Here is a 15,347-nt window from a genome sequence, read left to right on the forward strand (position 1 = left end):
ATGTAAGTATTACACAGCATCCATAAACACAAAAGATTTATTTTGAGGATTCACTAGAATTCATATGCAGTTGTGATCTAAAATAAACACATGAATGTGCCTTTTCTCCAATTCTATACTAATTCAGGTCCAACGACACATTTATGGTTTCCCTTTAAAAATGATGCATCAAAATCAGGTTTAATAATGTGCGTGACCAATCACGAGTCACTAAAGCCATTTTAATTAATGGGTAATCGAATACTTCACTCAACCTGCTTATTTTTGCTTTTCTCTACAAAATGTTCTGACAGAAAACATAAGAAATAAAGATGCCAAAAGATTAGATTTTGTCATTTTCAAAATCACAGGAGTCGCTCTCTGGAACATTCTCAATTTATGCTGGAAAACACGTCATGGATCATCAGGTTTTTGCACTAATCGGTGGTGTCCAAGTCAGCTCGAGTGCTGCGGTCATTAAGTTAATCTATACAAGTGGACTCCTTTGGAAAGCTGTGCGGTATGTTTTTTTAATAGAAAGCCAAAGCATTTTCTCTTCACACATGCATGAAGCCAGAGAAACATTTGCAAAAGTAGCCCAAGTTTTAATTTTCAAAGAAAAACAGGTCTTCGCATTTTAGACACACCCCTTCAACAGCACAAAACATACAACTCGAGCTCAATTTACAAAGTCTTGCATTTTATCAAGGTGAATTTAAATGCCACACATGTGAAGTAACAAAAAAAATTATAATTTGAATGCAAGGTTATTAATCTCTTCTCAATAGAAACATCCAGGCTCCCGAAACGGCATCAAACTAAAGCCCACTTTTACACGACAAACTTGTTTTTGGTTATGGAGTTGCTCTTAGTTGCAGTGTCCGCATGGGCTTGGTATCCAATGACAAGTTTCTGCGGGAGCCCCAGACTTTCTTTATACTTCTTACTGAAAGGGAAGTAATATGAGAGAAGTGAGCAACAAACAGTCTATACGATTTTGGAAAATCACCAAAAAAAAATAACCTTTCCAAACATCTCGCCTCATTGGCTGCTGATAGATCAAGTTCAAGTTACTGATGCTTTGGTGGAGAACAGCCAGAAAAATCTGCATTACGCTGACAAATGTTCACTCCTGATCTCTGAGGTCTGAAAGTCTGAGCAATAACAATCCCCCATCTGCTCTTACTGTTAAACAAGGAGGATAAAAGTTTTATTTTTATTACAAAACTAATCATGTGTTCGCTGCATAAATTCAACCTTGCGGTTGTAGAACATATCCTAGCAGCAGAGGCCTGCAGACTGTTCCCCGTCCATCTGATCTGATGGATAATTAGCTTCATTAGGTTGCCAGGCACAAATTCCCTTTTTCACCATCATTAATGTTTACAGCACCATGAGAGGTCAAATGCTTACATCTGATTCTGCCTGACTTCCTTTAAAAGATGCTGAAGTCTAAAATCAAACACCACCACATAATGTAATACTATGATATAACCAAACATCTTTTGAATGAACTCTGGCAAGTTTAGAATCTGCAGTTCAGCAAAAAATTAAAAACAACTATTTATACGGTTTATACAGTTTAGTTAAAATGTAATTTGAAATATAAATGAAAAAAAGAAAGAGCACGTTGGCCTTTTTACAGCTATTGTTTAGGTTTACATAAAACTCAAAGCATGCTTACCCAATGTATGTCACGGTCTCACAGTTCTCAGCATTGGAGGTCCAGATGGCAATTTTGTCCCCTTTGGCACGGATATTGATTACACTTCCACAGATATCCCGACTGAAGGAGCCAAAGCCCTCTCCGATGAGACACAACAGCTGCCACGAGAACAAACATGTATTCAGCATCATCTTTATTTGGCTGTAGTTTAAGCAACCTTCCTTTACATGAAGCAGGGGTAAATATGTATTGTGTATTCATACAATAAGTAGTTTGCATAGAAAGATGAGAACGATGTGAATTTTGACAAGAGACCACTTAAATCAAAAAGGTTAAAAGCCAGCAAGTATATTTTCTGACCGTTTCCAGCCAAAAATGGTCAAGCTCTGTGTGTCTGTGATGCTTGGCGAGAGTGATCAACCAGCGGCCACCACATTTATTACTCCTGTCTTCCCACATGGGCTCGATGCCGTCCTGTAAAGGAACAAAGAAAATGCAAGTGTAATGTGAATTGTCCATAGGCTAATTACAGTTTTTGATGTTAAGTCCAATTTGATACACATTAACAGAACTAAATTTAGACAGCTAAGTGTACTGCGAACAATACTTCAGTCATTAACAGGACAGTTATACACAATATTAAAATAAAATGTTAAGAGTATTACACAATACACAAGATAAATAAACAGACAAAAAAGTTAAAATATGCAGAAAGTGATGTCTTGACCTTGAACATGGAGTAGTCACAGCCAGAGGAGAGTTTGCTTGGCGGCTGGATGTTGTGGTACAATCTGAAACGGTTGAATCAATAAAACATATTCTGAAGACGAAATCGACAAATCCTTTAATATATAGAGGAATTTAAAAACTGTGGTCCGTCAAGTGTGAAGTTTTTCAGGCCTTCTGAGTTAGAACTATGATCACAATTCGATTTACATTTTTGGAAAATGTAATAGTGATGAAACCTGGGATTTTTAAGCGCTCTGGGTTTGCTGTGGTTGTTTGTGGGGATGCATAACTTGATCAAAGAGTCCTTTTATGATATGATTGTGATTTAAACTGAGGTTTGGTACAGTCATTTAATCTCATATTACTGTTGTTCAAACATCCAGGCAGACAAAAAGATCATAAAAGTACACATTCTGCTAGCAGTCGCTTTCGCAATAAATGCATACATGTATAATAATGTGGCAATAAAGACTGGATTAAAGAAAGTATACAAAAATAACATACCTTATTGTATAATAATGCTAAAATGCATGAGGTAACAGTATGTGCGATCTCATCAGGCATCAGTTTTATATTTGAGAAAAATATAAATAAATTAAGAGTTCAAACCAACCAAGTCCCGTTCGCTAGTGATGAAGAAGGACAAGGTCACGGAGAAGTTCCATTTCAGCATCAAAGGGGCAAAGATACCATCACTGTCAGAACAGCCAGTGAAAAGCTTGGGCAAGGTTTTTGACAGCAGTCTCAGAGACTCCTCATCAGTCCAGTCAACCTGCCAGGAGATGGGCAGCTGGTTAAGTGCAATAGACCATTCTGGCCTCCCCGACAAGTTTAAAGCATGGATTTACCAACATGGTGTCCTGCCAAGAATACTCTGGCCGCTACTTGTGTATGAGGTTCTCATTTCTCCAGTGGAGACCTTGGAAAGAAAGGTTAGCAGCTGTCTCAGGAGATGGTTAGGGTTGCCCAGGAGCTTCAGCAACATTGCCATCTATGGAAACGCCACGATGCTCCGGTTGCCTCTGAAATCCCTGGAAGAGGAGTTTAAAGTGACTCGGGCACGCGAGGTTGTGATGTATAGAGACTCCAATGACCCAAAGGTGGCCCAGGCAGGAGTGCTGGTGAAGACAGGGAGAAAGTGGAGAGCCCAAGCCGCTGTGCTGGATGCACAGGCACGTCTTCGGCACAAAGAGCTTGTGGGAGTGGTGGACCAAGGGAGAGCAGGCTTGGGGATGTTCCCAACATCTCCTTAAAGAATTGAAGGGGGAAGGAGAAACGCAGCCGATTACAGGAAGAGGTCAGGACAAGGTGGGAGCAGGCCATGGACCGCAAGGTCACCCGGACGGAGCTCTGGCAAAGCGAGCCACACCGCATAAACTTCCTGATTCGGGCAGTGTACGACGTCCTGCCAAGCCCAGCAAACCTCTGTACGTGGGGAAAAGCAGACACACCAACTTGCCAACTGTGCCCAGATCGGGGAACACTGGAGCACATTCTGAGTTCCTGCCCAACAGCGCTCGGCCAGGGTCGGTACACTTGGCGTCACAACCAGGTGCTGAAATCTATTGCAGACACCATCAACAAAGAGATCAGCAAAGGCGGCCGAGGGAGCAAGACCAATTGCTCAATCGGATTTGTTAGGGAAGGAGAACAGCCACAAGCAGAGAGGAAGGCACCAGCAGGGATCCTGGCATCAGCCAAGGACTGGAAACTCTCTGTGGATTTGGAGAAGCAGCTGAAATTTCCCAAGTACACGGTCAGTACAACTATGAGGCCAGATATCATTCTAGTCTCAGAGAGCACCAAGAGCATAATCATCATGGAGCTGACTGTGCCATGGGAGGACCGCTTGGGAGAAGCCCACGAAAGAAAGGTGACCAAATATGAACATCTGGTCACAGACAGCCGAGCACAGGGCTGGAAGGCGAGATGCATGCCTATCGAGGTTGGCTGCAGAGGATTTGTGGGGCGCTCCCTTCACAAAGCCTTTACTGCGCTGGACATTACAGGAACAACAAGGAGCAGGGCCATTAAGGACATCACCGACGCAGCCGAGAAAGCCTCGAGATGGCGCTGGATCCGCAGAGGAGCACCATTGGGGCAAGCGAGTGCTTCCTGAACACAAGTCACGGTCTGATCAGCTGCGGCTGGGTGGACTGGGCGAGGGTGTCTGATGTTGAAAGATCAGAAACACCCGAGGACCTCAGGTAACATCACTGATGATGTGTTCAGGTGCATCTGAAGATGTGTTTCAAGAACAAGGATTACCACAGAAACAAGCTAAAAACTAAATCATTTTTATTGTAATACTATATTGTAGTATTGTATTGTAAATTGCGGATTATCGGTTAAACCGGACTGTTGAACTTTATTATTTTTTCTAAGGGATATCAAAACCAAATCATTGTTTTAATACTGAGCTAAAGATTTGATTTTAAAGGGTCCTAATCACCAAACATGTGATCATGCAAAATCAGAGCAGGGGTTAGGACACTGAAATTTATAATTGCCATGAAGAAAACGGTGATGAATTTCCAGTGCTGTGCCGGTCAGCACAATTTTGTAACAAACTCAGTGTGTAAATTGTAATTGAATAATTTTTAACAGAGCATTTGTAAGGACGAAAGAACCTGAGATACTTTGATTTCCTGAGAAACAGACAATACAAACATACACGGGCATCTTCGAGACACCCCACAGAGTGGAGGAGCAGGAGACCTCCTCCCCTTCTGGCCATTTGTTTCATTTTAAATCCCTTCACCCATTCTTCCTTCTACTCAGTCTGCTCAAAATGATTACATGAAAATGTCAATGCAAGTGAACTAACACTCATGTCTAGTATCATTGGAAATGTCTCAGTGCAACTGGTACAATGGTCTCACTCTCACAAAAGTAGATTAGAAGATAATACAGATCTGAAGAGTCAAGAGATATCTTGATTACTGTGATGGGAGTGTCCTTTCCTAGGGCCCTCCATGTAAATTACCCGCTATTCCCATTGAGGTGTAAAACCACCCAGGCTTGGGACCTGAGGTAATGCAAATTCCAATTGTTAGTTTCTGTCTTCATCTCGGGGGATGTTTGTCTTGGTCTGAGGTATTTAAAGGATTGCAGCAAAAGGATCAGGGCGATTTCTGTAGCCAGAAAGCCCGTAGTGTGTTGTGTGTCTCTTCACTTCATACTATGTATTTTCTAAGGTCAGGTATGCATATTTTACTTGTAGATTCATCTTTGAGAACTTGATGTTTTGTATTGATATGATTTGATGTGTTTCAATTGGATATGTAATTGGCAAAATACATATCTACCTGACTGTAAATAAATTGTTACATTTTGATTCTATTCTGTCTTACTCTGTAATTATTGACTAGTAGATTACATTGTATCCTTGTTAGCAACATGAGCACCCGAATGAATGAGTTAATATAAAAATAGAGTTAACTAGAATAATCAAATGTCAGAAGAATATTAATTAAAAAGGCATACAACCAATTTGCATTTCAACCTAAATTCGAGGTCATACTAAAATGGAGTCAGATTAAATAATAAAATGGAGTCAGATTTGAGTTTAACCTAAACTGAATAACTTTACGCGCTGAAAGACAGAACACGCAGGAAACCTTCATCCAGCACCGGATACCTTCCTTGGGCCGAGTGTCTGGACCTTACAGTGGTGACCCCGACGTGATCTCCCTACTTAGGCGAGTGACGTCTTTCCAGCGCGAAATTCAGATTGATTCTCACAGAGAATATGAGGTTTGAGCTCCTTCTTCCCTGTCTACAACTGCTGTGGTAAGTTCGTTCCTTTTTCCTATTAGAAGTGTTGAGGGAAAGTTTTTTGCACCTCACATATAGACACATTTTTAGAACGGGTCGACATACCCATTGTTAGACCGGAGACCGTAGAAATCCGGTGGGGGGAGAATTAACTGGGGAAACATGGCTTTTCAGGGACAATACAGCGACAGTGTAGATCAGGAGATCATGGAAATTCAAGCCCTGCAAATAAAAGACACTCTTCTTCGTTTAAACGATAAAGGATTCAACCTTAAATGGAAGAACAATGAAATAATATCCTGGTTTTTGGCCGAGGGCAAAAAATTGACGTCTAAAGCGAAATATAAAAAAATCCCGACTGCCATCATCTACCTTCTTCGCAAAAATGACCTAGAGACAATAGCTGAAAACGAACGCGCGATAACAAGCATAAAAGAAATTGAAAAGGCACGCTCTGAAGAATTGCAAAAGTTAAGAGCACAGGTCGAGGCATTTACTTTCGAAAGACAAGGTTGGGCAAGACAGAGTGAGATGATGTCTAGAAAAATCAAAGAACTTCAAAACAAACTCCAAAACGGCAACAATTACATATCAGCTCTTGAAGACTGCTGTGATAATGCAGGCTTCCCAGTGGCTGCAGTTAAGCAAGCGGCACTGGATGAAACCTTTGATTATGATAGAAACAGCGATAGTGATGATGTTGATGTTGCCGCATTAGATTCTCAGAGAAACCGAGATCCCGTTCAGAGACACAGAGAACAAAATCAGCGAAGTCCGATTAAAACCAGAGCAAAATCCAGCGAAAAACCCTCCAAATCAGTTAAAATTGCTGTACTCAAAACCATAACAAATACAAATGATGAAATAACCATGATTAGCCGCCCATTAACATGCGAAGAGTGTACAACACACAAACAGATCGTGGGAATGATGCCCAGAAGAGGGCCATTCCAACCCTATTGGGAAACACTGATGCTACAAGCCACAGTGTATAAATTGGAAACTAGAGATGTATGGCAAATCGCACTCTTAACCATTCCTGAAGAACTCCGATCTAAATTAACCCCTCGAATGAAATCTGGAGACATAATCAAGCGAAACAATAACGAAACTGACGAAAGTATCTTTGAACGATTAAAACAGGCATTGCTAGATTTAAGGGGTCCAACGAGCGCGGATTGGAGCAGGATACTACAAATTAAGCAGGAAAGCAATGAACCGTTTGAAACATTCGCCGAACGTCTGTGGACGACATACAAAAAATATTCCGGTCTAGAAAATGCAAGCCGTGATCACGAACCATTGTTACAACTCATAAAGAACAATGCTGGCACTCCAGTCCAAAATGCTTTGTTAAACGGAGCAGATTCAGCCGAAAACACATTCAGAGCGATTGTAGATTGGGGTTCAAGGATAGAAAACAGATGGAAATCAAAGCCCCAAACCATTGCATCTGCACAGTGGATGACAGAAGGGAATTATTCTAAAAGCAATGGGGCTGAAAAGCATGTCCACTTCTTGGAGGAGGTGACTTGCTGTGATGAATCTAGAACTTTTAGTTCAGAGGAAGCCTGTGCCACTGCTCAAGATAGTGTGCCGATTTCAGTTCTTAAGGAGATGCAGCACCATAATAGCGTAGAGTCGTGGACCAGTGCGCAAGGTGTAAAAAAAGCATTAGAGATTCATAAAAATCCTCAAACTTCAGGAGAACACAGCAAACAAACCTGTGGCGAAGATAGCAGGTTTTGTTCTTCCTGTCAGAAAATAGGCCATACAGAGGAAAACTGCTGGTCACTGGGAAGGGGTAGACCTCCACCTTATTTTCTGAAACGAAGGATATCACTTTCTAAAGGAAAAGATCAGGGGTTGACATGTAACAAGTCTACCTCAGGTAACACTCTTAGTGAGTTGACTGCATTGTTAATGCAAGGCCTTCAGCTACTGACTTCACTTACTAGTGGGTTAGCAGTTTAATAGCAATGAGTTTAATATGGAAACATCCAAATTTCAATAATCCTGCTTGCATTTTCAAATTTATAATTGTGCTGAACATTGTGAGCATAGAAAACACATTATAGTTGTTGGTGCTACTAAATGTACACATAGCTTAGTTTAGTTTATTCTTAAAAAAACACATGACTGCTTTACTGTAAGTGTGTAAACACTTAGGTTTAAGGTTGTAGATGCTACATGCATTCTAGACCATGTGTCTTGTGTAAAATTGGAATAACTTTAATACTGGAATTGCATCGCAATTTCAAGTTGCATGTGTGTCTGTGTTGAATTTGTTTGTCTCCTGAGCGGTACACTCTGCTATTTCCTGTATAGCTGCAGTTAAACCATGTAGAGGAGCATAGAATAGCCATGTGGCCACAGTGTGATTTCATAAATGTCTCAATGAAAATGCTCTCCTCACATGTGAGAACTTAAACCATGTGGCAGATTGATTTGCTTCACAGTGCCAAAAGGGAGGAAGTGTGATTTCATTTCAATAGTGTGGCACAAGCGATAGCAAACCAATTCATCCTTCACTGAGGAGCACCAACTAAAAATTTGATCTGATCAGAGAGAATGGCTAACATTATTTGGAAATGGAAACTCTGATTTTGTTACTAATCTTGCAATAATAAAAACATTTTATGGAAGTATTTTGAGCCAGATCTCACCTCACACTCGCTCTTAGAGGCTATTACCTGTTACAGCAACAGGACCAAATATACATAACAATTGTAAAACTTCCTTTCCTTTGTTTGGAGCATGACAGCATTTACACAAAGCCACAGTCATATACAGCCACAAAACACCATTTGATCTTTTAATCTTTTAAATTGACTTGAAAAATAATGAGAGAGGGGTGTAAAATACAAGAAGTTTTTATGTGCCACAGAGATCTGCATGTGTGAACAACACCATAAAACAACAATTGTCAAACAGACAACACCAAAACAGGTGAACACATTTCTGCCCACAGATCTGACTGTAATGAGAGCAACAGCAACTAAAGCCATGGACACTGGTCCATTGGAATTCATGACGACATGGGTGATAAAAACACCAATTAATCTAGAAAATGTCCCCAGTAGAACTGGGGTCTCTAATGCTCATGACACAGCAGACTGTGAGGGCTAGACTGCAAGAGCAGCATCAGGTGTTACACACTCAGACTGCACTGAAACAGGAGCAGTGATTCACATCTGACCAACCGAACTCCGTTTCATGTGACATCTGGATTAAAACTGCAGTACATGAGGATGAATGTAGTTAAAATAATTCCACATGCCACATGAAACTGATGACAAGTTCAAAATTAACTGTGGTTATCTTTGTATCTGTTTCTGTCTCAGGTTGACCACTGCAATTCTTTAGAGGACAGATACCAGGAGGGTGTCTTGTCCCCTCTGCACCAAGCCAGGACAACAGAATTGTTACATAACCTGAAATGCGGGAGATGAATGTGAAGACACTTGAAGGGGCCATTCACACCTCACAGGAGAACATCACCACACAAATATCTACATGGCCTCCCGGATTAGAACCGGAACTAAATTTTTGCAACACAGATTGCTATAGATTAGACTCCATTCATCTCCCAGACATGACCATAGCACACACATTTCACCCATTGCATCATCACCTCATCTAGACTATCCAGTCTGTACACTACAATCAGAAGACAATGATGGCTTAGATCACAAACGTGGTACTCCACTAAAGATCTATTGTCCATCATCACACTGACAGAACCAGATAGCCTCACACACACAGGACAATAGAATTGATTACATTCCCAAAAGATACAACATATCTACTATCTGCAACTGTCTAAAAAAACTCATGGAACAACACTGTAACACACATTTGCACAACAAGTCACAGATTGATGGTGCAAAATTTTTGAACACAGAGGCAAACAAGCCTTTACAATTTAAAATATTGAATCTTTCTGATTGTTATTAGGATGGTTGACAAGCCAGAGGGCCCCTGGTTTCCCAACACATCACTAATGACAATAAGCATTATTAAAATGATCAAATATGAAGTGCCTGCACTCTCTATCAATCAATCATAAAATTTTAAACTTTACCAAACCATCAACTGTGACTTAACCTTTATATCAGATACCCATTCTCTCTCTCTCTCACACACACACACACACACACATGTTACAAGGAATTTAGGATTTACATTGTAGAAAAATGTTTTAATCGAGTTTCTAAGTCACTTCTTAAAAACCTTACATCTTCTAAAGTGACTTTCAATAGAAAATTCCTGAATTAACAGTGTGATTATTGTATATACCTTCATAATTGTGATTGAATGTTCTTATTTTCATTATATGACTTGTTTATTGTTTGCATACCTCTAAATTAATGCTCAAATTATACTGACCTCTTGCTGCATTTCCTTTGAGACATTCATACCAAAATGTATGTTTACATGGGACCACTTTTAACATCAGATGTACCACTTGCACTAGCTGACATGAATTCATCAGGTTTCTTTTTTGTTTTATTGCTCTTATGTTAACTTATGACTTTTCTTTCTTACTCCATGGGTGATGACATTAAGCTGATCAGAATTCAGTCATTGAATGGCCACTAAGATGCTTTTCAGGTGTCCCACACAAATCAGTGTGTAAGCAAGGAGAACACCTTCACCTACTGAAGTCTGCTTAAAGAAAAACTACACCGCTGGAGGTGAGAGGATTCACGAAGATGGGTCAGACTACCGTCCTAGAGAAGATGCCATAAGGAGCAGAGGTTTCTCCACAAAGGAATGACACGTAAACTGAACAAGTCGTAAAGGCTCAGATTGACCCACTGAACTGTGCTCACATGCTGAGCTCAACCACAGGTAGAAACCCTGGAGACATTCATCCACCTGCCAAACTCAAGCGACACACACATGCTGAGACTGAGTGTTCTGCAGATGAATACAGCCCTCAGAAGGTTTCTAAAGCTGCTTACATCACAAAGACAATTTTGAGATAACATCTCGAAGATAAACAATCATCTAACGGTGACCCCATTGGATTCATCTGAATGTGACCCATTGGGGGTCAAACGGAGGAACTGTAAGGACGAAAGAACCTGAGATACTTTGATTTCCTGAGAAACAGACAATACAAACATACACGGGCATCTTCGAGACACCCCACAGAGTGGAGGAGCAGGAGACCTCCTCCCCTTCTGGCCATTTGTTTCATTTTAAATCCCTTCACCCATTCTTCCTTCTACTCAGTCTGCTCAAAATGATTACATGAAAATGTCAATGCAAGTGAACTAACACTCATGTCTAGTATCATTGGAAATGTCTCAGTGCAACTGGTACAATGGTCTCACTCTCACAAAAGTAGATTAGAAGATAATACAGATCTGAAGAGTCAAGAGAGATCTTGATTACTGTGATGGGAGTGTCCTTTCTTAGGGTCCTCCATGTAAATTACCCGCTATTCCCATTGAGGTGTAAAACCACCCAGGCTTGGGACCTGAGGTAATGCAAATTCCAATTGTTAGTTTCTGTCTTCATCTCGGGGGATGTTTGTCTTGGTCTGAGGTATTTAAAGGATTGCAGCAAAAGGATCAGGGCGATTTCTGTAGCCAGAAAGCCCGTAGTGTGTTGTGTGTCTCTTCACTTCATACTATGTATTTTCTAAGGTCAGGTATGCATATTTTACTTGTAGATTCATCTTTGAGAACTTGATGTTTTGTATTGATATGATTTGATGTGTTTCAATTGGATATGTAATTGGCAAAATACATATCTACCTGACTGTAAATAAATTGTTACATTTTGATTCTATTCTGTCTTACTCTGTAATTATTGACTAGTAGATTACATTGTATCCTTGTTAGCAACATGAGCACCCGAATGAATGAGTTAATATAAAAATAGAGTTAACTAGAATAATCAAATGTCAGAAGAATATTAATTAAAAAGGCATACAACCAATTTGCATTTCAACCTAAATTCGAGGTCATACTAAAATGGAGTCAGATTAAATAATAAAATGGAGTCAGATTTGAGTTTAACCTAAACTGAATAACTTTACGCGCTGAAAGACAGAACACGCAGGAAACCTTCATCCAGCACCGGATTCCTTGGGCCGAGTGTCTGGACCTTACACATTAATTGGCTATCGGCTAAAAGTAGTTGATAAATATTGGCATGTTGGAAAAAATCCAATATTGTGCATCCCTAGTACTTATTAATAATGAGTTTCTCCTTCGTTGGTAAGCGATTTCTAAACACTTCTGATTGCAGATCTGGAGAAATGGGGGGGGGGGGGGGCTCAGTTTTCAATCAGTGGCAACAATCATGTCTTGTTAAATTTAGCGATCTTTTTATTGACAGGTTTTTTTTTGCCCCTTTTTCCAATCTCTCCTCAAAATATAACCTGCCAAGATCACACATTTTTAGATATTTTCAGGTTCGTCATCTAATACAAAATCATAGTCCCACATATCCATCCATTCCTCCCAGTACAGGATTGAATACAATTTAAAACATTCACTTATATTTGAAGGCAATAATGTCTATGTATATAATACTTTAAATGTCAACAAAAAATATTAATCTAGACAAAATTCAGGCAGAATGGATAAAGGATTTGGCAGTGGATATATCAGAGGAAACCTGGAATAATGCATTTAGAGTGAATGGAACAACTTCCTGTACTCGCTTGGGTTTAATACGGTTCAAGGTCCTCCACAGACTTCATTACAGCAAGGTTAGGCTGTCCAAGATGTACGCAAATGTAGCTGATACACGTGAGAGATGTCACTCTGCTAAAGCGGACCTCGCTCATATGTTCTGGGCTTGTCCCATACTGCTGGATTACTGGACAGCTATATTTAAAATTTTTGTCTGAGGCATATGTTAAGGTTATCAGGCCTAGTTTTGAGATGGCCATCTTTGGAGTACCTGTACAAGGTGTGGTCATGTCCAAATATTGTCAAGACGCATGCGCTTTTGCATGTCTTTTGGCTCGGAGAAGAATATTACTTGATTGGAAATCAAATAAACCACCTTTAGTTTCACTTTGGCTTAGTGATGTGATGCGGTTTTTGAAATTGGAGAAAATTAAATTCTCTTAGAGGATCCACTAAAAGTTTTTATTCAGTATGGACTCCAATGAGTTCATATTTTGAAAAGGACGTAACTCTTCCCCCAAACTAAAACTAATATTTTTATTAAAAGGCCAGTGCAAATTGGAACGGATAACGCAATCCAACACAATGGGCTAACAATGATGTCAATTATTTTCTCACTGTTTGTAATACAAGAACTTCGAAATACTGTTTTTATTTTTTTAAATCTTTTTTTTTATACATTTATATATTTTTTTGTTATTATTTATTTTCTATGTTCATTGGGTGGGTTGTGGGAAAGTGAAAATTTTTATTTAAAAAAAAAGGACCATTGTTAACCCTTTCTGTATGTGATGCATCACTTTGTTCTTCCTTCAATAAAAAAAAAATATATAAAGAATGATTTCTGAAATATTAACAATTACTAAAACAGAAATAATGCACTGATGAGCATGAGCATAGAAACTTTATATTTTAAAAATAATCACATTCATACCCATCTCAAACTTTTGAATGGAAGTGTATGTCAGTTTAAATAAATCAAGTTAACTACAGCCTAAACGATTTAAACATTTAAAAAATATCCAGGCAGGGTTGGAAACATTGTAATATGGAACAATCTGTTGTGTGGATTTTAATATGAATCTTCAACTGTTCTTCTAATGAATAAACTCTTTCCCAGCTGTTTATGATGAAGACAAACTCACGCCCAGAAGTCCTCAGCGGTGTCGAACTTGGTGATGAGCCTTAGATTGTCTTGCCACATTTTGCTCTTATCATTTTTGTAGAACCAAAGACCCCATCTGCACACAAACAACACGCGGGGAAGAGCAGAGTGAGCGACAGGCCACAGGAGAGGAGTGACGTCAGCAGATTCAGCGCACCTGTTTTGTAAAGGGTGCTTCATATAAGGGACCTTCAAAATGTGCGTTTCGAATTTCTGCTTTTCCACCCTCTTCCTCGTCACTTTGTCAATCTGGTAAAATGTAAAAGAAATGATTGGCGTGGCACAGCCGCACCGTTGTCATGCATCTCGGACGCCGTTCAACTTTTGGCCTGAAATCGCGTCATTAAATAAACACAAGTTTTCTAGCTTATTGCAGGTAAAAATAAACACATGTTATTAGACTGACATGCGTGTGCATGGTGAAATGAGAGCTCCAATCACGGACACAGCATGCTCACCAGCTGTACAGCGCACGACGCCATGGCACTCCTGTAGCGCGCGAGAGAGAGGCCGAGCTCGCCCAGCGCGCGCATTTATAACTTCAGAGCGACGTGTAAATTAGGATACAAACTTAATGATCACTCTTTCGAAACAGCAAAAAAAAAAAATATATCTATATATATATATATATATATATATATATATATATATATATATATATATATATATATATATATATATATATATATATATTATATTTATATATATTTATTTATTTCGCATCTAGTGCTTTTCCAAACCTTGACTGGGTTCAAAAGTGATGGGAGTAGGATTTTGGTATTGCACATTCTAGTAAAGAACCTGCTTGTGCTTTGTCCTCAACATGTGCACTTCTGTTTCAAATACATGTATATCAAAACCAACAACAATGGTTTTAAGTCAGTTATTTCTATCTTTTGCAGTAGTGTGTCTTAGGAAATATCACTTTACATTTCCAAACATTCCTGTGCCATTAATTGTAATAATGCAGTGAGATTTCTAAAAGTGTCCAGTGCTGCACACAGAGATCTGATGTCAGCATCATCATCATCATCATCATCCTGTCCATCTGCGATTACATGAAGAAACTGAGACAGACTTTGGCCACATCAAGAAACCTCCCTGCAAAGCTGAAAAACAGCAAACTCACCAGACAAAAGCTGTTTTAAACAAAGTATTGTCACATCAAATGTTGATTTGATTTAGCTAATTGAAGTTAATTGCTAAATAAAATCTATTAATGTCATTATTTTTAAAAGCATCCTCACTTTAAACCACTTAAAGTGCCTAAAAGTTCTCACAGTAGCCTACCGGAGCTTTGCAGGAAGGTTTCTTGAAGCATTTTGGAGACATTGGCACAGTTCTTCTGGATTGAGTCTGTCTCAGTTTGTTCTGTTTC

At 39.5% G+C, this 15,347-nt stretch overlaps 1 protein-coding gene across 1 annotated transcript; it reads right to left on the reverse strand.

The window, feature by feature from the left end:
- Nucleotides 1–493: 493 nt before the first annotated feature.
- LOC113086309 (eukaryotic translation initiation factor 4E-1B-like) lies at nucleotides 494–14,485 on the reverse strand. Its single transcript, XM_026255399.1, has 7 exons — nucleotides 14,428–14,485; nucleotides 14,127–14,218; nucleotides 13,950–14,045; nucleotides 2,373–2,436; nucleotides 2,006–2,119; nucleotides 1,664–1,803; nucleotides 494–925 (listed from the first exon to the last, which is right to left on the reverse strand). The coding sequence occupies exons 1-7, from the start codon at nucleotides 14,449–14,451 to the stop codon at nucleotides 811–813; spliced, it is 645 nt and encodes a 214-aa protein (XP_026111184.1). The 5' UTR covers nucleotides 14,452–14,485; the 3' UTR covers nucleotides 494–810.
- Nucleotides 14,486–15,347: the final 862 nt, after the last annotated feature.

This window comes from Carassius auratus, chromosome 5 (genome assembly GCF_003368295.1).
Source record: "Carassius auratus strain Wakin chromosome 5, ASM336829v1, whole genome shotgun sequence".
Classification (NCBI taxonomy): Eukaryota; Metazoa; Chordata; class Actinopteri; order Cypriniformes; family Cyprinidae; genus Carassius; species Carassius auratus.

Coding starts and splice junctions, on each gene's coding strand:
- LOC113086309 (XM_026255399.1), bottom strand. CDS start 14,451: ATGGCGTCGTGCGCTGTACAGCTG. Junction 14,046..14,126: donor AAGCACCCTTTACAAAACAG/GTGCGCTGAATC, acceptor GTTTGTGTGCAG/ATGGGGTCTTTGGTTCTACA. Junction 926..1,663: donor GAGACCGTGACATACATTGG/GTAAGCATGCTT, acceptor CTTCCCTTTCAG/TAAGAAGTATAAAGAAAGTC.